Raw genomic sequence first — 25,532 nt, 5'->3', positions numbered from 1 at the left:
TCAGTTCGACTTTTCAATAAAATTGTCACGTACAGCAATTCCAAACAAGCCCTAGTTTACACACTAACAAGACTCAAGTGTAAAGGACCAGTGCCACCGGTTACTATATATTTACTGCAATCCTTAGTGCCAGTATTAAGGGTCTGTCGTGCCGAAGGGAATAATCGATCACTGTTCAAAATGAGGTATTAATTTTGCACAGGTAAACATTAACTTCTGCAATATGGTTCGCTTGCAGCATCATCACTGCATGCAGGCTTGAAGCACTTTAATCTGCACATATACTTAAAAGTGTGTGTCTTCGTTTTTAAAAAAAAAACTTACGTAACGTCTCAACTTTTTCTCCGGTGGAGACTTCCTCAGCCAGCCGTTGTAGACGATATCGCCGCCGCTCATCTTCTTGCTCAGGATAAGGGCTGCAAATGACGATGGAAGACAAACCGGGATCGTCTCTCTCCAACCCAGCCCAATAAGTATGAAGCAACTTCCCAGCACAGCCCAGGTACTCTTTTCCTTCTCTCTCTCTCTCTCTTTCCCCAATTCCCTGTTCAAGCCTGAGGGGGGGTAAAAAAGAAGCTGCAGTCGGGTGATGGTTGGGACACACTTGGTGGAGTCTGACTCTCTCCCGCTCTCTCCTGCGCTGTGCTGTGCTGTCCTGTCCTGTCCGGTCTGGCCCAGCCCGGACACTCTCGCGCCGCAGCTCCCTGGGATGACTGACAGCTCTGCTCCCTCCGGCTGCCTGCCGTCTGCAGACTTTTCCCAACAAAACTCACCGACTCCAACCGATCCAACTATTCTGTGACGTGCGCGACGTGAGCTGACGCGAGCCACTCTGTGTGTGTGTGTGTGTGTGTGTAGGTATGGGATTGGGGATGGGGTGGGGAGGGGAGGAGTCCGCAAACAGAATTATGGGATTTGTAGTTTTTTTTAAAAAAACCCCTCCCCAACCCCATCCCCACCCCCATCCCCACCCTGCAGCACCAATCCCGCCTCCTCCAGCGGCTGCGCGCGCCGGGGTGGGGGGGGGCGCGCGAGGAGGCGATGTCACGGCCGCGCTCCTCCAATCCAAACGGTGGAAGTTTTTTTTATGGGGGGGCTTGGTCACTGGTACGTGTTGAGCAGGTTTAGGAGGGACTGGGGATCCGTGACGCTGGGTCCTCCCTTCAGTGCTGAGCGTCCGCCACAGTGTGTGTGTGTGTATGATTCTTACACATTGTTACCAGGAAAAACAGTGCCATCCCCAGTGGGTCAGTCAAGGTTAGAAAACTACATTTCCCGGCAGTGATGATATTCCCAGCGCCTGGTCCCGGGAACCCATCCCGTTTCACAGGCCCCACCTCCCCTTGAGGGGCGGCGGTTGGTGATCGGGAAAACTCAAGTGTTAGATTTCAGGTGCAATAACATAAACAGTGGTCTACCCAGAATATAACTCATGAAAGCGAGTGCCCACCTCGGTCAGATTCAACATTCGTCGATTAACCGATCTTAAATTTTTTTTTTAAAAAAAAAGGATTTTCAATTTTTTTTTTCATATCCCTGTGAAAGTCATAAGTGAACTTTTTTTTTTCTCTTTTTTTTTTTCTCTTCTTCTTGGCAGCAGTGTGAGGTTGCTATGCCACCCTGTCCCACTATTGGGTTGTGTCATGAGAAAATCATTATGCTGGCTGGGAAAGGAATCCGCGGAATGCAGCACAAAAGATCCGAGTGGATTCCTGGAGCTCGCTCGAAGGTGAAACTCCCTCCCAATATGAGTGCGGAGTGGAAAGTCACAAGATCAGAAGGTAACCACGGAGATGGAAGGCCTTCGTCTAGAGAAGAAAAAAATTAAAGTACCCCCCCCTCCCCGGTGCACAAATAAAATTAAAGAGCTTCCTCGTGTACCCACCCCCCCATGCAAACAAAGGACTGGTTTATCTGGTTCGGCAGTTTTTTTTCCTTTTCCCCCCCCCCCCCAAACTGATCCGATAGGCATACTTGGAAGGAAAGAACAACACAATTAACTGGCTTTTTTTGTACATATTTAGTGATACTGTTGACGGATCATGGGCTGAACGAGCTGCGGGGCTGGAAAAGAGATCTGTAAGAGGTGGGACAACATTTTGTTTTCATCAAATAGCGAAGTCACTGCACACACTAGATAAGAGTGTGTCTCATGTACAATAAAATTTGTTGCAACACGAGTGTGTGTTTCTAAACAGCATAGCCACAGTGATTCTTTAATTGGATGATCAATTTCTGCATTTCAAATTGTTTAGACTCGCCCATTTAAAATAAAGTTGCAACTAATTGTGATGAGCTTACGAGATGTTTTGTTTAACTGGAGTGTGCTGATGACTTCATCGGGGAACTGGTTGGAAAGATCTGCTGAGTCAGACTATGCAGGGGAGCAAAAATTGACATGTAAGGTAGAACTGAAAGAATGCTGAAACGTCTTTAGGTTAATGGATACCTCTATTGATGTTAGTCCAACTCTTTCATACTGCCAAATTCAATAATTGAGCCACTCTATCCCAGGGAATAACATCAGCATTAAATCTTCAAACAGATAATAAGTAGCTTTCACATCAAGAACTGAAATGACAAAACTCTTTGGATAATGTTATCTCAAGGGTTTATATTTATATTACTGGTAAGCTATTTAACCATAATGTTAACAGATGGAAAGATTATGAACTGATTATTTTTGCATTTTTATACAAATAAAATCATTGGAATGGACACACATTGAATGTTTTGCACAAGTTTGGGATCCCTTTTACTAAATAAAGGTGAGGGAGAATCAAACACTTAAAACAAATTAACACCTTGGGTCAGTATCTAGGGCTCCTGTTCAGATATACTGCATGACCCGAACAATAACTTTCCTTCATATGGCGCTTTTAACATAGTAAGACATCCCACGGCATTTCACATGAGTGTAATTGGACATTTTCAACTGCGTTGTCATAGCATTCAAAATTCTGTATGAGAGAACAACAAGAATTAAGGACTGGACATGACCCAGATTTTTGAACTGTGGAAAGACATGGATAATATTTAAGAAAGCAGGTTATTTAATTTAAACAGTAGAATTAGAAGACACTGGGTACAAGTTGGCAGGCCTCAAAGAAAACAAAAAATCACAAGAACCTTCATCCCTTCAGAGCCATAGATGTATGCAACAAAGTCAAATGAAAAGCAATGAGTGTCATTTCAATCAATAGATAAAAACATAGCTTGGGAAATATGTCATAAGGAGATTTAATTTAAACAGTAGAATTAGAAGACACTGGGTACAAGTTGGCAGGCCTCAAAGAAAACAAAAAATCACAAGAACCTCCATCCCTTCAGAGCCATAGATGTATGCAACAAAGTCAAATGAAAAGCAATGAGTGTCATTTCAATCAATAGATAAAAACATAGCTTGGGAAATATGTCATAAGGAGAGTCAAAAATAATGTAATACTCTAGAGCATAGGTTTTTCAAACTGGAATCATTGGATATTAGGCAGTTCATGAAGAAATCCCCAAGTTTATCAGATATCAACCCAACTGATATCAGATTTTGTTTTTTGTTTGTATTTGTTGACTTACTATCAAAGTCATTTTGCTACTATATAATAATAACAATTTTAGAGTTTTTATTAGGATATAGCAATAGAAATGATCCATGGCACTGTTTTCCCTTGAGTAGCAGACAAATCTTTCAGACAGGGAATCCATCAATAATGAAAGTGGGTCCCTGGGACTATGCCAATATTTTCATTGAAATCCTGCACAGCAAAGTTTGAAAATCACTTTTCTAAGGGGCACAATAGTTCCTGAGCTCCTGTGTTATGAAAAGTAATTTGTGGAGTGCAATCAGTTAGAATTAGAAAATGTGAATAAGAAAGTTATATACATATTCTAGAATTTTTACTTCATTAAGGTAGTTGAGATGAAGGAATCATCCCTTAATTGCACTAAGTGCGGTAGTGGGCATGAAAAATGACATTTTACACGCCAGCCGCAATGGTGGGTTTTCACACCGTATCCACTTCTGGCCTCATTAGTTATGCAGCCACATGAAATTCACCATCTCACTGGCGTGCAGCCTCTGAATTGCCCGCCACGCCATTACCTCACTGTTTCCTCACTCTGGGTGCCATACCTAACCATCAACCCTGCACACAGTTCTCAATGCTTGCAGCCCAGGACTGCTCCAGTGAAGACAAGAAGAGTTCAGTGACCCATCACTGGAATGCCTTTTGGAGGCCTGTCTTGATGGCCTCTACCCCCACTCTGGTTGCAGGAGGTCCAGCAATCTCACCACTCCAGCTTGGGAGGCAGTGGCAGTGGTGATCAGTACCAACGCTGCAGAGAAGAGGTTGGCCATCCAGTGCAGAAAGAGGATGAATGATCTCATCTGTGCCACTAGGGGAAGGCAAATATCTCATCAGTCTAAAATCACACATTCACTGGCATATCACTCTCTGCCAGTTCAAGTGACATCACCACTCACTCTCTCACACACACACTCACATCTCCATCTGGCCTCATCTCCTCTGGAGACTGTCTCCTCAGCCCTCACCATCTTGAGGCAACTTGCACAGATCAACATGCGCCTCCTACATGCACCCTGGGATACACCCCCCCCCCCCCCCCCCCCCCCCCCCGCCCTTCCCCAGTACAGCCCTTGCCCTGCAGCCTCTTCCCTTACCTGAGGCCACTTCTCGCCCTTCCCCAAGCAAACCCTAGCCTTGCAGCCATTGAAAAGCTTACGGCTGGTCTGGTAGGACCTGCCCGTGACCTCCCCTAAAAGTGATGTGGTGCTGCCTGTGAAGCCTGGTGCTGATGACCACGAGTGCTGCCCTACGCAAGGTAGGCAAACAAACCTCGAAGTCCTGAGTGAAGTGCAGCTTGCCAGGTGCACATTGTTCATGTAGATTTGTGAAAAGCGTCAGCATGGTGAGCTCATGATCCAGCGTGGAGGGATGATTCTGGTGAACAGGGCTTGTAAAGAGATGCTGAAGTATTGAAATTAGGTTCCCGATGTGCAGCGGCAGTAAACGCAGCGTGCCATTGATTGATGAAGCGGATGATCGCAAACTGGTTTTACGACAACGTGAAACTGATTTTTCTGATCTCTCGATACTTTCTGCTCCACCCACTACGACACCCATTGCAAACAGGAGCAGATGATTCCGCCTGAAAACTTAAGAGTCAATCAACAGGCAGTTGGAAGATGTGATGACAGGACTATATATTTTCTTTCTTAACAGATGACCTCCTTTGTCTGTATTCATCTTATAATAACTTTCATAAACTGGGATTATCTTGGAAGCCTTTCCTGTGGTGATTCACAGTCAATTCCCACAGTGAAGATAATATACAATCTTAATTTCAATAAATGTATTATGAGCACAAAAGGAATAATCAGAGTTAATCATTACTCTTTTCAACCATTTTATGATAAAAGAAATGGTTGATGGTGAAGCACCCTTCTGAAAACGTGAAAGAAAAAAGTATTAGTTGGTAGTTCAGAACTTGAACATTGCTGAAAAGAGTGACATGTTGCGGAAGCTTTTCATCTTGTACTCCTCAGGACAAATGCCAGAATGCCAAATTTCAAACAATCACAACAATTTATATTGCAGGAGAAAAGGGTGCTGGTTGTTTGGCAAGTTGACCCTGATTTGCTGAGGCATTGCAACGGAGAAAGCAACATGGAACTATACGGTCCCCAAGCTCCTGGGTAATTCAAAAATGGTTCAAGGTTTGAACATATTCCTTTTGTTTGCACAGAACAGATCCCTGTCTGAGAAAAGGATAAACCAGGCAGCAGAGAAGTGAATTATGAACAGCCTTCTATTAAAAAGAGAGTTACATAAAGTTTGGTATTTTCCTACAACTCCTTTATTTGCATAATTCAGCTGTGGGAATTAAGACTTTTCTCTTACAAGTTTATAGTTACTATTTTTAAAATTCCAAAAAGGTCATATTTTAATAATTTGAGACTTTTTAATATAATTCTTGCACTGCAAATCGTGTGACAGCAATTTGAAATACAAATATGTTTTAACATCAAACATTATAGGTGATGAAATTAAGAGGTAGAATGTAAAGTTATATAATTATAGACTTTGCAATTATTAAAGAAACATACAAAAATTAAAGCATAACATTAAGGTATTTATTTATTTCATTAAAGAAGCTTCAGAATTATCCCATATTTCTCAATAATAGAACAAAAGTCAATCCTTAGTCCTACTGAAAAATATTTTTAGCATTAAAGGAGTATACAACTTAAAGGGGAAAAATTTTCAATGAAAGTAATTTTTCAAGTGTAAAATGCAATTTTCTCCCTTAAAAAAAACTGAAACGGACTAAATATTATACATGGATATTGATCAAAGCATTATTTGTGTCAAAAATAATTTTGACAAAAGGCCCATATCCAAAACATTAACTCATCTGTTGTCTTCACAGGTGCTCCCTGACCTGCTGAGTATTTCCGTCACAAACTGTTTTTGTTTTTAAAGAAAAATATTTTTGCACAGCACGGACTAGGAGGGTACCCTTTTTCTTGGTGATCCTTTGCTGAATCAGATTGTTCAACTGTACATATTTAGAGTTGCATTTTTCTACATCCCAAAGCTTCCACAAAAGTTCCTCAAAAGTGACCAAATCACCTCAACATTCCCTTACAATTAAAAGCCAGTCATTCCAAATTTATCTGTCAATAGCTTATTGAAAATCTTATTTCTGCATGTGCTTTTTATCTCCAAAACTTTACTGGCTTCCTTTAGCTGACTTTTGTCACATTTCTTTTGTCAACTTTTTCTTTTCCTAAATTCCTATGCCCACATTTATAATACATTTTGTCTCTGTAAATTCATCTCTCTGATCATGCAATCTGGCCATCAGGTTGCCAAAATTGGCTCAAAGTGATTTCTGTCAATGTTTTTACCATCATGCTCAGTAACTGAAACTTCTGATACCCAAAATAAAATTTAAACAAAATTATAAACTCAAAATGTATTTAACAAATATAATTGAAATTATCTAATGAATCTTTGTTTCTGTCTTTTTACTAGCTTTTACTAGAAGGTCCCCGTCTCTCTAGAGCCTTGAGTTGGAACTAATACTTTTGCTTAGAGCTTTGATGTGTTGGGTTGAATATCGATTAGTGCCATCTGAGTATGTATTTTTTTTTGTGATAGAGATGTTTTATTATACATATTTAGACAGTTTCCTGGACAGGGGGTTCATATCCATCAGCTCGATCTACTTTAGCACTAGTCTCTTCACCTGATGGTTTGCTTGAGCCACTTCCTCCTTCACCATGCAGTTCCATCAGTTTCCCCAATTCAAACTTGGGCTTCTTTAGCATCTTGACTTTTCGAACATACACATCATGGAGTGGGTAAATGGATTGGCATGCTTTCTCAATGTCCTTACCAATGCTGTCTGGGATCAACTTGTTGACAATCTCCTTGAGATCATTGGTTTGCACTTCGCGAGTCATGATCTCCACCATCTTCTTGCGGATCGTGCGGACCTGCTGGTGTTGTGCATAGGAGGTTTTACGAATCTGGCTGGTGCGCTTCTTTGTGAATCCTACACAAAAGAGGCGCAGCAAGTATCCATCTGTGGTTTTGACATCAATATGGGCTTCAATCATGGTCTGCCATTTTTTAACCATAGAGCACATCTTATCACGTGTTAAGTCCATGCCATGAAAGTTGGTCAGACAGTTTTTGCCCTGAACATCCTCCACGATCAGCTTAAATTTACGGAAGGCCACTTCATCGTTCTGCAAATCAGCAAGACTCACCTCAAATACACGGCCTTTCAAGCCTTCTGAGGCAATTTTAGTTCCCTGGGTCCTGGTAACCAAGGTTTTGCCCAGGTTCCTAATGTTAAACATCGCTGGAGCCTTAACATCGTACCAATCCTTTTTGGAGAAGGGGTCCACGATCTTCTTCTTGGCCCCCTTTTTACCTCCTTTGGTCAGTCTCTTGTTTTTACCGACTGCCATGTTGCTCAGTGTACCTAATTTCTCAGGATCCATTAGCATCTATCAGTCAGCTGTTCTGATGGAATATTTTAATTTAGGCTCCAGCACATTGTGCATGGTTGCTAATCTTCAAATTTAAAAAAAATTCATTCATGGGATGTGGGTGACACTAGCATTTATTGCCCATCCCTAATTGCCCTTGAGAAGGTAGTGGTGAGCTGCCTTCTTGAACTGCTACAGTCCATGTGGTGTAGGTACAACCACAGTGCCGTTAGGGAGGGCATTCCAGGGTTTTGACCCAGTGACAGTGAAGGAACAGCAATATATTTCCAAGTCAGGGCTCTGAGTGGCTTTGGAGGGAACTTCCAGTTGATATCTGCTGCCCTTATTCTTCTGAATGGTAGTGGTCGTGGGTTTGCAAGGTGCTGTCTAAGGAAGCTTGGTGAGTTTCTGCAGTGCATCTTGTAGATGGTACACACTGCTGCCAGCATGCATCGGTGGTGGAGGGAGTGAATGTTTGTGGATGAGGTGCCAATCAAGTGAGCTGCTCTTTCCTGGATGGTGTCAAGCTTCTTGGGTGTTGTTGGAGCTGCATTCATCCGGGCATGTGGAGAGTATTCCATCACACTCCTGACTTGTGCCTTGTAGATAGTGGACAGGCTTTGGGGAATCAGGAGGTGAGTTACCCAACACAGGGTTCCTAGCTTCTGGCCTGTTCTTGTAGCCACAGTATTTATATGGCTTGTCCAATTCAGTTTCTGGTCAATTGTAACCCCCAGGATGTTGATAGTGCGGGATTCAGCGATGGTAATGCCATTGAATGTCAAGGGCAGATGGTTAGATTCTCTTTTGTTTGAGATCGTCATTGCCTGGCACTTGTGTGGTACGAATGTTACCTGCTACTTGACAGCCCAAGCCTGGATATTGTTCAGGTCTTGTTGCATTTGGACATGGACTGCTTCAGTATCTGAATAGTTGCAAATGGTGCTGAACATTGCACAATCATCAGCGAATATCCCCACTTCTGACCTTATGATGGAAGGGAAATTATTGATGAAGCAGCTGAAGATGGTTGGCCTAAGACGCTACCCTGAGGAAATCCTGCAGTGATGTCCTGGAACTGAGATGACTGACCTCCAACAACCACAACCACCTTCCTTTGTGCTCAGTATGACTCCAACCGGCAGAGAGCTTTCCTCCTGATTCCCATTGACTCCAGTTTTGCTGGGGCGTCTTGATGCCATATTCAGTCAAATGCGGCTTTGATGTCAAGGGCAGCCACTTTCACCTCACCTCGGGAGTTCAGCTTTTTTGTGCATGTTTGGACCAAGGCTGTAATGAAATCAGGAGGTCAGTGGCTCTTGCAGAACCCAAACTGAGCATCAGTGAGCAGGTTATTTCTAAGCAAGCAAGTGCCGCTTGATAGCACTGTTAATAACCCCTTCCACCACTTTACTGATGATTGAGAGTAGACCGATGGGGCGGTAATTGGCTGGGTTGGATTTGTCCTGCTTTTTGTGTACAGGACATATCTGGGCAATTTTCCACATTGCTGGGTAGATGCCAGTGTTGTAGCTGTAATGGAACAGCTTGGCTAGGGGGACCTAGAGAACTAGAGGGCATAAATTAGAAGATTCATTAGAGGTGAAATTTATATTCAGTATTTAAAATAAAAAGAGGTCATATGTAACAGAAAGTGAGAAAAATGACAGTGTTCTGATTACTCACTTGTTGTAGCTTTGGTCTTGCATTCTATATCTTTAGAAGGTATTGAACTGAGAGCAAGAGAGTGCAATTGGGGACAGTGAGAGAGAAAAAGATGAAACAGAAGGACATGGCAGGAGAGAATTTCTATGTCTTTTAGTGTTATAAAGGAGGAAAAAAAGCATGTTAAATTTTGAAAGTAAACAAAGCTTTGACAAAAACAGGTAGTGAAGGAGAAGATGATGGGGAATGAAGGAAGTAAATGATTTGAAGATTAGAGAACTTTGGTCTCTGGATGAAGGTATTAATTCAATGTCTGCGCTTAACTATTTACATGCTGATTGCAAGGAAACCAGTCTGACAGGCTTTCTTGAGTTCGAACAAAAGGGGTTAGTATTTTTATTAAGCTAAAAATCCACCAAGGTAAAGATATAAAGATATTTAAAAAGGTAAACCCACATCCCAACATTCACAGTACACTCACAAACACACACACACACGCATGCAATATTACAAGTTCTACAGTAGAAAGTTACTCTTTGGCCAAATTAAAATTCACTGATAAAAGGCAAGAAAAGGGAGCTCACTGTTTATGAGTCCTTCATTGGTACATGTGGCTGAGGCAGAATTTTTCCATGGTGCTCTTGAAATTCCAGTGGAATTGAGGCTGATATAAACTCCAATTTCTGGAGACAGTCTCTTTTAAACCGTAATCCATCTCTTCCAAAAGTCGACGCAATTGTACCTGAGGTTCTTTTCAATGGAATTTCTCTATCTCTGAGGTGGGCTTCCAAAATGCATCAGAGATAGGATTATGAACTTGAGAGAGAGGGGGAGATATGGCATTTCACAGAATCACAGAATCTTAACAGCACAGAAGGAGGCCATTTGGCCCATCGTGTCTGCACCAGCTCTCCAATGAGCATTATGACCTAGTGCCATTGCCCTGCCTTTTCCCCATACCCCTGCACATTGTTTCTATTCAAATAATCATCTAATGCCCTCTTGAATGCCTCGATTGAACTTGCCTCCTCCACACTTTTAGGCAATGTGTTCTAAACCCGAACCACTCGTTGTATGAAAAGGTTTTTTCTCACATCACATTTGCTTCTTTTGCAAGTCACTTTAAATCTGTGTCCTCTCGTTCTTGATCCATTTATGAGTGGGAACAGCTTCTCTCTATCTACTCTGTCCAGCCCCCTCATGATTTTGAAAACTTCTATCAAGCCTCCTCTCAGCCTTCTCCTCTCCAAGGAAAACAATCCCAACTTCTCATAACTATCCTCATAGCTGAAGTTTCTCATCCCTGGGATCATTCTTGTAAACCTCTTCTGCACTCTCTCCAATGTGTTCACACCCTTCCTATAATATGGTGCCCAGAACTGTACACAACATTCCAGCTGAGATCTAACAAGAGTCTTCTATAAATTCAGCATAACCTTCCTGCTCTTGTACTCTATGTCCCTATTAATAAAGCCCAGGATACCATATGCTTTATTAACTGCTCTCTCCATTTTTCTTGCCACCTTCAATGATCTATGCACAAATGCACCCAAATCTTTCTGCTCCTGCACCCCCTTCAAAATTCCACCCCTTTATTTTATATTGTCTGTCCATGTTCTTTCTACCAAAATGCATCACCTCACACTTCTCCACATTAAACTTCATCTGCCACCTATCTGCCCACTCCACCAACTTGTCTATGTCCTCTTGATGTTCCACGTTGTCCTCCTCGCAGTTCACAAAACTCCTAAGCTTCGTATCATCCGCAAACTTTGAAATTGTTCTGCACACTAAGATCTAGACCATTAATATATATCAGGAAAAGCAAGGGTCTCAATACTGACCGCTGGGGACCTTTGTAGCATTTGGGTGTTTAGGGTTGAACAGGTTCATGGAGAAACAGTACTGCCCACATGATGATATAAGAGACACATGGCTAAGAGTCAAGAAGGAGAATGCTCATGGCTTAGACTGAGTAGCACCGAGTCTTGCATATCTGTATATAGTTATGTTCATCCAATAAAACCTGTTATTGTTCTGACATACCTATGTCTCAGCAATCGTTCTTTAGCCAGTTACAACCAACATACATAAGCGTTACTGCTTCATTGGCAGATTTCTTCCAGACACTTTTTTTTTAACAGCTTGGGTATTATATTAAAAGACATTTCAAAAATGGTTATTCTGGTCACATGACCTCTCTCCCCATCGTGATTCCAGAAGGTAATTGAGTAGCTCATGTCTGGACAGACCTTGGTTATTGTTATGGGCAAGGAGATTAGTTTCTTTAATGTCCCAGCCATTAACTCCTAAACGACCCATCCTCTATCTTGATGAGATAAGACTAACACCTGCTATATAGCCATTGTCCCACCTGCTATATAACCTTTTGCCTCCACTTGAAAGGTAGTTTTATAGAAATGCAAATGGTGAGAGCCAGTATGGTTTCAGTAAATCTTTGAAGTAATTCTTGACATCAGCAGGTGTGAAATTCCATAGGAGGTGGCCTTGGCATGTCTTAATTGTAATCCATATTGGAACCTTCCAGAAACTGGCCAACTTGTAATACCTGCCATCAGGTGACCAGTGGCAGCCATCTTGAGTCAGACTCTTTGCTTGCTTTTTAAAAGTCCTTTTAAAGGAGTTCAATATATATTTGATCAGCCGATGAAATTAAAAATTCATGTCCTCCACGCACATGTCATATCATCGTGATAAGTATAAGGAGCAAGTTAGAATGCAGGGATTAAGTGAGTAGGGATATTGATAGGAATAAACGGTGATGATTAGGAGAATGGTTAGCAGGAATGTGAAATGGTAGGGAACACGATGGGAATGAAGGGATAAGGTGAAAGTATAGGTGTCTAGTGGAGAGAATGGAAAGTGAGCCATTGATGGTCATATTTTTCCTGCAAGCTTACCCAAAATATAGCTTGTAGATTTTCAATGCCCCTTTCCCCAACCTGCCATGCTATTACCATTCTACCACCTGAAAGGAAAAGATAGGACAAGAAGCAATTAGAGGAATTAAGTACTGTAGAGAGAAGTAGAAGAGAAAGAGAAAAACAAAAGTAGAGGAAGTGAGACTGAGAGAGGGACAGGTGAAAGTAAACCTATGTGACTTACTACAGAACATCAACTAATATATCTAATAATACTAAAAAAAAACTTCACATACTTTCTGGCAACATTTCCAATACAAAGTTCTATATCCACATTTATAATGGAAACTGCCAATGTAAAATAATTACAATGGGGTAAATTTTTCAGTTGGTGGGCAAGTTGTTTGGGAACGGACACGGGCAGGCGTGGAGCCAATCACCGCCCACTGCCCGCGATTGGCTGCCCGCTACCATTTTATGCAGGCAGGCCAATTAAGGCCCGCCCAGCGTAATGCGCGTGCTGTTGCGCTCATTTCTACCTGTGCAGGCGGGAGGAGGAGGGAGAGCTGCCTCGGAGATTCAGTTGAGAATAAACATTTTTATTAATAAAGTAAAAAATAATTTAAACATAAGCTGGGACATGTTTGTGAATTTAGCAAAATTTATTTAATTATTTTATAAAACCTACAGGAAACCTCATCCCACCTGTGGACGAGGTTTCCTGAAAAACACAAAGGCCGCTTTGGCTCTTCGCCTGCCCGCCAACCTTAAGATTGGATGGGCAGCGTTTTTAATAAGGTCAATTACTTTTTTAATTCCCCTAATAGGCCGTTGACAATTCAGTGGGTGCACAGCCACCTCTGATGCGTGCCCGCCGAACAAATTATCGAAACGACGCGTGATGACATCGGGACGCATACCTGACATCATCTCACGTCATTTTACGTGTCGGCATGTCGGGCCCGCCCCCGCATGCCGATGGCAATATTCTGCCCAGTATAATGACACTTCCCTGCCCCTGATGACAATAAACAGCCTTGGTTTTACACCTCCCAGTTCCTTAACCTTAGCTTCACAGAAATCCTGGTTCAACCTATTCTTCCTCTCAGCTTCCCAAATTACTTATCTTTTGCTGTATAATTATAAATACTATCGAATTAAAGAACATAAAAATAAGGAAAAGATGTATACTTAAGATGGGAACTGAATTTCATCTGCATGTCTAAGCCCAAATATTGGCAACCTTTTAACTAAGTTTCATGTGAAGATTTAATTTGCTTGAGTCCACATGTACAACACCACAGGACATTAACTACTATTATATTAAATTTTATATTAAAAATCTTACAGCTGTGTAGATTTCCTTACTAATCTTACTTTTTGTTGCCACTTTCTTTGATCATTTTGTCAACTGTTGCCTTCATAGATTCCTGTGTCCATATTTCCCATTCAATTCTATTTTGTAAACAGTCACAACATCTCAACTATGTTGGTGCCACTGCACATGCTTCAGGTTCTCCCAGTTTAAACATTGGTGTAATGTTGGACCACTCAAATCCCAAATCCTTACACTGCACACCATTTTGTTGGTCCTTAATTGCCCAATGTCTGCCAACAGGATTGTTCTTCAAGCTCTAATCCAATAACCATTTGCACACTTCTTTTTTCAATGTGTAGATTCCTAGCTGACTGAATGTTCTGGAATACTATGTCACCTGCTTCAACACCTTACTGTTTTATGAATAATACATCTTCCCAATATCTGCCTGCCCCACTGTTAATATAAACTATGCCCTGCCCAATTTATTATCTCCCTGCCCTATTCATTTTTGAATTGTGCCCTGCCCTCTGATTTTTAAATTTTGCTCTGAATGCTCCAATATCTGCCTGTTCTTCTGTTTTTATAAATTGTGCCTCACCCACCACAATATTTGACTACCCCAACATTTTTGAAATTGTGCCCATGCTCCATATTTGCCTATCACACCATTTTATAAAGTTTACCATTTCTCAAATATGGCTGTCCCATTGTTGTTACAAAGTGTATTCCATCCAACCCAATGTCTTCCTGACCCACTGTTCTGTGATTTGTGCCTCACTGACCCCAATATGTCTGCCCCACTATGTTTTACATTGTACCCCATCCACCCCACTATCTCTCTCCGAATTGCTGTTTATAAATTGTGCCCTGTGCACAATGCCTGTCTGCTCCACTATTTCATGAATTGTACCCCACTGCAATATCTGCCAAACCCACTTTAAGTCATCCAAAACTCTGCTGCCTGTGTCTTTACTTGTGCCAAGTCCTGTTCACCCATCACCCCAGTGTTCACTGACCTACATCGGCTCTCAGTTAAGCAATGCCTTGTTTTTACATATGAACAGAAGAACATCACAAAGTAGGAGCAGAAGTAAACCATTCGGCTCTTCTAGCCTGCTCTGCCATTCATTAAGATCATGGCTGATCTGTTTGTGTTTTGAATTCCACATTCCCATCTACCCCCGATAATCTTTGATTTCATTGTCTAACAAGAATCTATCTACCTCTGACTTAAAAATATTCAATGACACCACCTCCACTGCCTTCGTAGGCAGAGTTCCAAAGTCGCACAACCCTCTGAGAGTGATAACATTTCCCCTCATCTCTGTCCTAAAAGGACAATCCTAATTTTAAAACAGTGCCCTTTAGTTTTGGACTCACCCACAAAAGGAAACATCCTTTCCATGTCCACTTTGTCAATATCATTCAGGACCTTATATAGTTTAATCAAGTCACCCCTCACTTTTCTAAACTCCAATGGAAACAAGCCCAGTCTGTCTAACCTTTCCGTATAAGACAATCCATTCATTCCAGTTATCAATCTAGTAAACCTCCTCTGAACTGCCTCCAACGCATCTGCATCCTTCCTGAAATAAGGAGACTATAATTGCACACAACATTCGAGGTATGGTCTCACCAATGCCCTGTCTAACTGAAGGATAACATCCTTACTTTTATGTTCAATTCCACTCATAATAGAGGTTGGCATTCCATTAGCCTTCTTAATTACTTGCTGTACCTGCATAGTAACTTTTTGTGACTCATGCACTAGAACATATAGATCCTCTGCATTTTGGAATGCCGCAGTAATACTGCTAAGTAATACTCCACTTTTTTATTCTTCCTGCCAAAATGAACAACTTCACAATTTCCCACATTATACTCCATCTGCCATATTTTTGCCCACTCAGTCAACCTATTTATATCCGTCTGCAATCTCCTACATCCTCTTCACAACATACTTCCCTACCTATCTTTGTGTCATCTACAAATTTAGCTATCATGCCTTCACTCCCCTCATCTAGGTCATTGATATAAATTGTAAAAAATTGAGACCGCAGCACAGACCCCTGTGGAACTCCACTCGTCATATCCTGCCAATCAGAAAAAGACCCATTTATGCATACTCTCTGTTTTCTGCCAGCCAAAAAATCTTCTATTCATGCTGATACATTACCCCCTACACCTTGAGCTTTTATTTTCCGCAATAACCTTTGATGTGGCACCTTAACAAATGCCTTCTGGAAATCCAAGTACAGCACACCTACAGGCTCCCCTTTATCCTCAGTGCACGTTACTCCTTCAAAAAACTCCTATAAATTGATTAAACATGATTTCCCTTTCACAAAGCCATGCTGGTTCTTCCCCATTACCTTGAGTTTCTTTAAGTGGCCAGCTGTAACCTCCTTAATGGTCAATTCTAACACCTTCCCCAGGACAGGTGTCAAGCTAACTGGCCTTTTGTTTCCTGTTTTCTGCCTCCCTCCCTTCTTAAATAGAGGGGTTCTATTTGCTACTTTCCAATCTGATAGAACCTTTCTAGAATCTAGGGGATTTTGGAAAATTAAGACCAACGCATCTACTACCTCATTAGCTATCTCTTTTAAGGCCCAAGGATGAAGTCCATCAGGACCCGGAGACTTGTCAGCCCAGAGCTCCATTAGTTTGGTCAGTACAGCTTCCCTAGTGATTGTAATTTCTCCAAGTTCCCTTCCACCTCCTGATTTACAGCTATCACTGTATCCTCTATAGTGAAAACAGAAGCAAAATATTTGTTCGTTTCATCCGTCATTTCCTTATTATCTACTATTAACTCCCTATTGTCACTCTCTGGAGGACCAACATTCACTTATTTTTTTCTTTTTTAAATACCTGTAAAAACTTATGCTATCCGTTTTTACATTTCTAGCTAACTTCCTCACATACCCTAATTTCTTTCTACTGATTTACCTTTTAGTCATTCTCTGCCATTCTTTATATTCTGACCAATCATCTGACCTGCCACTCCTCTTTGCACAGTTGTATGCTTTTTCTTTAAGTTTGATGCTTTCCTTATCTTATTTAGTCAACCATGGATGGTGGTCCTCCCTTTAGAGTTTTTCTTTATAGTAGGAATATACTTATTCTGAATATTCTGAAATATCCCCTTAAATGTCTGCCACTGCTTCTCTATTGATCTAACCCCCAGCATAGTATCCCAGTTCACTTCAGCTAGCTCAGCTTTCATGTCTATATAGTTGCCCTTATTTAAGTTTAAAATGCTAGTCTTAGACTCACTCTTCCTCCTTTTAAACTGGATGTAAAACTTAATCATACTACAAATTCAAACATACGACTACCCAGGGGTGCCTTCACTCTGAGGTCATTACTTAATCCTGTCACATTACACAATACCAAGTCTAATATAACCTGCTCTCTGGTTGGTTCCAGAATGTGTTGCTCTAAGAAACTATCTTGAAAGCATTCTTTGAACTTGTCATCCAGGCTACTACCGCCAATCTGATTTTTCCAGTTTAAATGTAGATTAAAATCACCCATGATAATTGCTGTCCCTTTAACACAAGCACCCAATATTTCTTCTTCTTTGCTTTGTCATGAATTATGGCTACTGTTAGGGGGCCTGTACACCACTCCCACTAGTGACTTATTTCCCCTACTATTCCTCATCTCCACCCAAACCGATTCTACACCTTGATCTCTTGAATCAAGGTCATCTCTGACTATTGCACTAATACCATCCTTGATTAACAGTGCTACCCCTCCACCTTTACCTAGCTTCTTATTTTTCTTGAATGTCATATACACCTCAATATTCAAGACTCATTCCTTGTCATCCTTCAGGCTTGTCTCCGTAATGGCTATCAGATCATATTTATCTACTTCAATGTGCGCTATCAGTTCATTGGCTTTGTTATGAATGCTATGCACATTCAAATACAAAACCTTTAATTTTGTCTTGTTATCTTTGTAACTTTTAGTCTTGACTATTGGTGTATTCTTAGGTTTTATCTCTCTGCTCCTTCCTGCTTTCTATCATTTCCCATACTATTATGGTCTCCTGCCTTGAATCTACCCCTTGATTTGCCACATCTAACCAAGCTTGATCCCTCACCCCCTCATTTAGTTTAAAGTACTCTATACTTCCCTAGTTATGCAATTCACAAGAACGCTGATCCCAGCCTAGTTCAGGTGTAGAGCATCCCAATGGTACAGCCCACACTTTCCCCAGTACTGGTGCCAATGCCCTACAAATCGGAACCCACTTCTCCTACACCAGTCTTTCAGCCATGCTCTAATCTTATTTGCCCTATGCTAATTCACATGTGGCTCAGGTAACAATCCAAATATTATCATCTTTGAAGTTCTGCTTCTTAATTTGGGACCCAGTTTCTCATACTGACTATGCAGAACCTGCTTCCTTGTTCTGCCTATGTCGTTAGTACCTACATGGGCCACGACAACTGGATCCTCCCCCTTCCACTGCAAGTTCCTCTCCGGCCCTGAGAAGATATCCTGAACCCCAGCACCAGGCAGGCAACACAGCCTCTGGATCTTTGCTCTTTGCTGCAGAGAACAGTGCTAATCCCCCTCACTATACTGTCCCCTACTACCTTCCTGTTTACACCCCCCACTTGAATGGCTTCCTGTACCATGGTGCCATAGCCAGCCTGCTCATCCACCTTGCAGACCTCACTTTTATCTACACAGGTTATGAGCACCTCAAACCTGTTTGACAACTGCAAATTCTGAGGCTTCTCACTACTGTCTGCTTGGTCCCATTACCTGCCTCACTCATGGTCACATCCTCCTGTCCCTTACTGCTGACCAAAACAGACAACCCTGCTCTCAGAGGCATGACTGTTTTCTGGAACAAAGTGTCCAGGTATTTCTCCCCCTCCCTTATGTTGCCCAGTGTCTGCAGTTTGGCTTCCAGATCAATAATTCTGATCCAGAATTCCTCTAGCTGCTTAAATACTGCAGGTGTTGGAAATCTGAAATAAAAACTGAAAATGCTGGAAAACCTCAGCAGGTCTGGCAACATCTGTGGAGAGAGAAATAGAGTTAACGTTTCAAGTCCAATATGACTTACTTGGAACTGAAGCAAAAGAGTCCGAAAGTTTTGAAGAAGAGTCATATTGAACTTGAAACATTAACTCTGTTTCTCTCTCCACAGATACAGCCAGACCTGCCGGGTTTTTGCGGCATTTTCTGTTTTTATTTCACCCCAATAGCCTAGCCCACCTTATCATAAATAGTGTGTCCCACTCCAATGTCTGGTGGCATTGAAATTGTTCTACTCCCCAGAGCTGCCTTGCACACTATTTTTGTAAATCATTCACTTCCTCCAATACTGTTTTGCCCCAGGGTATTTATAAATTTCACCCTATCCCAATATTTAGGGTGTTGGGGTGAAGAGAAGGAGCCTGGAATTGGGCCTCAGGTGAAAAGGGTGACTGGGAATGGAGATTAGGGCCGGAGTGGAGATTGGGGAATGGTGTCTTGGGGCGAGCAGGAGACTGGGTATGGGGTCAGGATGGCCATGGGAACCAGCATTTCCTGGAATCAAAGATTGGCAGGCAAAATTTTGATTGAGCAATGGGATACTTTTAAGAGGAGATAGTTTGGGTGTAGTCGAGGTACCTTCCCATTCCTAAGACAGGAAAGGTAGGGCAAACTAAGCCAGAGCTCCCTGAATGACGAAAGAGATGGAGGGTAAGATGAAGCAAAAAAAAGTGCATGTGACTGATGTCGGGTTGATAATACGAGTGAGAACCAGGCTGGAATCACAAAGTTCAGAGGGGGAGTGGAAAAAGGAGAAGCAAAGAGACAGTATGAGAAAAGACCGACAGCTGACATAAAAGGGAATATAAATAATACAAGGGTGGTAGAAGGAGGGATAAGGTCAACATGGGATGAAAAAGAGAATTTACACAGGGAGGCAGAGAGAATGGATGAGGTACTTGCATCTGCCTTTGCCAAGAAGATGCTGCCAAAGTCATAGTGCAAGTGGAGGTAGTTGAGACACTGCATGGGCTAAAAATTGATAAAGAGGTGTTAGAAAGGCTGTCTGTACTTTAAGTTGATAAGGCACCAGGACCAGATCAGATGCATCCGAGGATACTGAGGGAAGTAAGGGTGAAATTGCAAAGGCACTGGCCATAATCTTCCAATCCTCCTTAGATACAGGGGTAGTGCAAGAAAAGCGGAGAATTGCAAATGTTACACTTTTGTTTAAACAAAGGATGTAGGATTAATCCAGCAATTACAGGCCGGTGAATTTAACCTCGGTAGCAGGAAAACTTTTAGAAATGATAATCAGGACACCATTAATTGCCACTTGAACAAATACGGATTAATTGAGGCAAACCAGGACAAATGTGTTAAGTACTTGGCTAACTTGATTGAGTTTTTTTTGATGAAGTAACAGAGAGGCTTGATGAGGGTAATACGGTTGATGCGGTGTACATGGACTTCCAAAAGGTGCTTGATAAAATGCACATAAATGCTTTGTAAGCAAAATTCAAGCCCATTGAGTAAATATGAAATTGGCTGATTGATAGGAAACAGAGAGTAGAGATGAACAGTTGTTTCTTGACTGGAGGAAAGTGTAAAGTGTGGTTCCCCAGAGATCGGTATTAGGACCACTGCTTTTCCTGATCTAAATTAATGACCGAGACTTGGGTGTGTAGGGCACAACTTTAAAATGTGCAGGTGACACAAAACTTGGAATTATTGTGAATTGTGAGGAGGATAGTGATAAACCAAGGAGACATAGGCTGGTGGAATGGGCAGACATATAGTGAATGGGAGCGGCACTGAGGGAGGAGCAGCCAGTAAAGGGGTGAGTGAAAGCTAGGGACTTTGTGTAAATCATGAAAGATTATTTCCGCTGGTGGACGATGGGGAACTAGTGAATGGTAACCAAGGATTCTTACTGGAAGACACGAGTATGGAGGGAGAAGCAAGACCCTTGAACTGATGGCCATTAGACCAAAGGATTCATTTGGATTGTGGCTATTAAAGTAGGGAATGCAAAAAATATTTGAAAAGAATATAAAAAGACGTTAGGGTGGAAAGGAGAGAGCTCCAGTATCAGGGGCCAAATTACCTCTTTTAGTGTTGGAATTTCTATAATTTTTTGAAAACCCTTTGACTGACTCCGAGCTCAAGGAGTGGTTTAGTAATGTTGGTGTTGAATTAAATTTAAGACAACTTACCCTGTGATAAGTCTCACAAACACAAGCGCACTGCCCTTTGTACGATTTCTTGCTTTGGTTCAGGACAGTCTGCGATGGTCAGCTTTGACTTGTGAAGTGCGAGTACAGATCAGCTATGATTGAGAATCCTAGTTCAGAATTGTCACCTTCACACAGAACCGGAGCACAAGCCAGACTTCAAGGAGATAGGAAGAGAGATCAGACCTGCTAAAAATGACATATATTAAGGTGCAGGAGTTCCCCCGTGGGCGTCAGGAGCCTGCCATAAGGCTCAAATGGGGGTCAGAAACCTGCACTGTGTGGGGAAGCAATTCACTTGTAATTTTCCCTTAATTGGCCAATTAATGGCTAGAGGGCAGTTTCACCGTTCAGTTGGACAGCCAATAGGAAGTCAGTGAGGGAGAGGACGCCCCAAGATGGAGACATCCTCCGACTTTTCAAAATCTAAGATTAAAATTGGCCTTTGCGACTGGTCTACCGTGTGGATGGGGATCCCACCACAGGGGACCTGTGGCTGCAGCTGAATCCAGGCAGGCAGGAAGGGCCTCTAAACCTGCCTGGAGTGTTGGCCACTCCGGATACCACTGGAAGGCTATGGCATTGGACCCTGCCATCTTTGGGGACCCGGAGGATAACTGGAAAATCCCAGCTTGCCTCCAACAACAGGCCTTAATCAGCCCTTAACCAAAACAAAAACAGAATTACCTGGAAAAACTCAGCAGGTCTGGCAGCATCGGCAGAGAAGAAGAGTTGATGTTTCGAGTCCTCATGCCCTTCAACAGAACTGAGTAATATTAGGAGAGGGGTGAAATATTATTATTTTAGCCCTTAACCAGTTGAATTGGCTACTTTCAACTTGGGGCCGGGAGCCCTGCTATGCAGCCACCCCCATCCCCCAATTCCACCTCTGGGAAAATGGCCTGGGAGGGTGGGATGATAGAGCCAGGAAACTCTGCCTGTCTCAGTGCCCATCAGGGGCTAATAATTCACCGCAGGAGCCTTGTACAATGCAGGGAGATTCTGGCAATTGTTTCAGAGCGAATATCAGTGGCTTTTGGGTTATTATTAGTTACAGGTAGGATATCAGGGCATTATACCTATTACAACAGTTGTATAAACAATGGATTATTGAATTGTATTACTGTTGGTTAGAAGGGGAATCTGAGTGTTACCACTATTACTATTAGTTATCAGTGTAATTTCAGTGAGTTGCTGTTAGCTACCAGTGGAATCAACGTTTCTTCCACCTCTGGTTTCCATTCTTCTAATCTCTCCACCTTTGAATCATTCCCTTCCATGCTTTCAGTTTGCCTCCTCCTAGTTCTTGGAACTTGCTGCACAACAGCTGCTGACTCTAAACCATGAGCAAAAATTCTCAACTACAAGGATCAAACTCAACTACAAATGTCATTGCTTAAAAGCCATTATATCAACTATTATATGGCCACGTCATTTGGTCAGAAGATCCCATGATCAAATCACCAGGAATGTCCCCAACCAGAGTTCGCAACCCTCATTGTAGGTGATGGGTAAGTTGAAGTTCAGACCACAATAACGTATTCTTATTTTAAATGATAATTATTTAACCGTAGTGATTTGTGAGACAATTGTGTTGATGCAGTTTCTTTCAGTTTGAAAATTGATTGTATATGGGTGGGTGGCTCCCCCTGCTGTTTTTGAAAAACGTTGCCCACAATGATAGCACAGTCATTTTTCCCCCCCAAAATCTTGTGTCTGAATATTGCTCTCGACGGTTTTTCTTATAAGTCAATATTTGGTGTTTCTTGTTCCAAACATGATAATTGAAATCAAACAGGGGAGCATTAAGATAATTTTCTATCTTCCATTTAATTTCCCTAATTTTTGAATTTCTTAGTTAAAATGGACATTATAGACTCATAGACGTTTACACCACAGGAGGCCATTCGGCCCATTGTGTTTGCACCGGTCAACAAAGATCTGACTACACAAATCCCATTTTCCAGTGCCTGGTCCATAGCCCTGGAGGCTATGGCAATGCAAGTGAATATCTAAATACTACTTAAATGTTACGAGTGTTTCTGACTGAACCACCCTTTCAAGCAGCCAGTTCCCCTCCCACCACCCTCTGGGTGAAAAAAATTCTCCTCAACTCCCCTCTTAGCCTTCTACCTTAAATCCATGCCTCCTGGTTATTGACCCCTCCACTAATGGAAAAAGTTCCTTCCTATCCACCCTATCTATGCTCCTGATAACCTTCTATACTTCTATTAGTCCCCTCTCACTCACTTCCCTTTGCTGCTCCAAGGAAAACAAGCCCAGCCTATCCAATCTTTCCTCATAGCTCAGACCCTCCAGTCCAGGTGGCATCCTGGTAAATCTCCCCTGCACCCGCTCTGGTGCAATCATATCCTTCCTATAATGTGGTGACCAGAACTGCATGCAGTACTGCAGTTGTGGCCTAACCAGCATTTTATACAGTTCCAGCATAACCTCCCTGCTCTTATATTCTATGCTTTGGCTAATAAAGGCAAGTATCCCATATGCCTTCTTAACCACCTTATCTACCTGCCGTGCTATCTTCAGGGATCTGTGGATATGCACAAGGCCCCTCTGATCTTCAGTACTTTCCAGGGTCCTACCATTCATAGTGTAATCCCTTGCCTTGTTAGCCCTCCCCAAGTGCATTACCTCACACGTTTCCATTTGAATTCCATTTGCCACTGCTCTTCCTGCCTGATCAATTCATTGATATCCTCCTGCAGTTTATGGCTATCCTCCTCACTATTTACCACCCTACCAATTTTCGTGTCATCCACAAACTTCTTGATCATGCCCCCTACATTTAAGTCCAAATCATTTATGTACACCACAAACAGCAAGGACCCCAACACCAAGCCCTGCGGAACCCCATTGGAAACAGAATTCCAGTCACAGAAACATCCCTCTACCATCACCCTGTTTCCTGCCTCTCTGCCAATTTGGATCCAACGTGCCACTTTGCTCTGGATCTCATGGGCTCTTACTTTCTTGACCAGTCTGCCATGAGGGACCTTATCAAAAGCCTTGCTAAAGTCCATGTAGACCACATCAAATGCATTACTCTCATCAACACTCATGGTTATCTCCTCAAAAGATTTGATCAAATTTGTCAAATACAACCTTCCCTTAACAAATCCATGCTGACTATCCCTGATTAATCCATCTCTCTCCAAGAGCAGATATATTCTGTCCCTCAGAAATCTTTCTAGTAACTTCCCCACCACTGAGATTAGACTGACTGGCCTGTAATTTCCTGGTCTATTCCTTTTTAAATAATGGAACAACATTAGTCCTCCAGTCCTCTGGCACCTCACCTGTGGCCAGAGAGGATTTAAAAGTTACAGCCAGGGCCTCTGATATCTCTTCCTTTGCCTCCCTCAACAGCCTGGGATACATCTCATCCGGGCCTGCGGATTTATTCACTTTTAAGACCACTAAACCCGCTAGTACCTCCTCTCCCTCATTGATTCACCTCGAACATGATCTGAGTCTGACCCTGTCTCAGCTCATCTGCTGCTGAAACCCTCAACCATGCCTTTGTTACCTTTCACTGATCAAATGCTCACCAGATGGCCTTCCATCTGCCACTCGACATAAACTTATGCTCGTCCTAACCTTTGCCTGTATTTAACTCATGCCAAGTGTTGTTCACCCAGCACCCATGTGTTTGCTGACATACATTGGCGCCTGGTCCGACAAAATCCTAATCCTTGTTTTCAAGTCTGTCCCTGGCCTCAATTCTCCCACTCTCTGCAACATCCTACAAGCCTTTGAGATCTTTGCATTCCTCCAATTCTGGCTAATTGTGCACCCGCAATTTTAACTGTGCCACAATTGGGAGCCATTTTTAAGATGCCTTTGCCTTAGGTTCTGTGATTCCCTCCCTAAATCTCTCCTCTCCTTCTTGAAGATGCTCCTTTAAACCTACCTCTTTGGCTAAGCTTCTGTGCATCTCCTTAGGTAGCTGGGTAACATAGTTCATTTTATAATAGACCTCTGAAGTGACGTTTTATTACGTCGTAGGTGCTATCTAAATTTTTGTTTCCAGCCTCCAGAAGCTTGGAGTCACGCTTACAGACTGAACAGATTCGCCATAATGAACATTGCATTTGTTCTGATAATGTCATTTTCTATACCAGTGCTTCCGATGTCTTCATTTTCCTTCAGCCGAGGATTCCCCTCCAGTGGGCCCTTGCATAAAACCTGTCACATCTTTAATTTTATCCAGTTCAGATGAAAGATCTGAAATAACTTGTTTCTCTCTCCACAGATGCTGCCTGACCTGCTGAACAATTCCAGCGTTTTCCATTATTATTTCGCATTTCCAGCACCAGCAGGATTCAACTTTTGTGTCAGAATATCCTGTGTTCAGGTGACCAAAACCGAACACAGTATTCTAGAATGGG

The 25,532-nt window shown here is 42.2% G+C and overlaps 1 protein-coding gene, 1 long non-coding RNA gene and 1 pseudogene across 6 annotated transcripts in view; 1 reads left to right on the top strand and 2 right to left on the bottom strand.

Annotated features, from left to right (window-relative positions):
• gab1 (GRB2-associated binding protein 1) overlaps positions 1-544 on the bottom strand; it is a 231,108-nt gene extending 230,564 nt beyond the window's left edge. For all 5 annotated transcript variants that reach the window (XM_078539363.1, XM_078539371.1, XM_078539405.1 and 2 more), the window contains exon 1: positions 325-544. In XM_078539363.1, coding sequence (XP_078395489.1) covers positions 325-396 — 72 coding nt within the window. In that variant the 5' untranslated portion in view covers positions 397-544. The remainder of the gene's footprint in view (positions 1-324) is intronic.
• A 1,354-nt stretch (positions 545-1,898) lies between these two features.
• On the top strand, positions 1,899-25,532 carry LOC144679133 (uncharacterized). Its single transcript, XR_013576254.1, has 3 exons — positions 1,899-2,086; positions 5,616-5,713; positions 25,397-25,532. It is a non-coding gene; the product is annotated as an uncharacterized LOC144679133 (long non-coding RNA).
• On the bottom strand, positions 7,166-8,009 carry LOC144679058 (small ribosomal subunit protein eS1 pseudogene; annotated as a pseudogene).

Source organism: Cetorhinus maximus, chromosome 1 (assembly GCF_964194155.1).
Source record: "Cetorhinus maximus chromosome 1, sCetMax3.hap1.1, whole genome shotgun sequence".
In the NCBI taxonomy this organism is placed as follows: domain Eukaryota; kingdom Metazoa; phylum Chordata; class Chondrichthyes; order Lamniformes; family Cetorhinidae; genus Cetorhinus; species Cetorhinus maximus.
The sequence above is the reverse complement of the archived record's forward strand: the minus strand, read 5'-3'. Positions and strand labels throughout refer to the sequence as shown.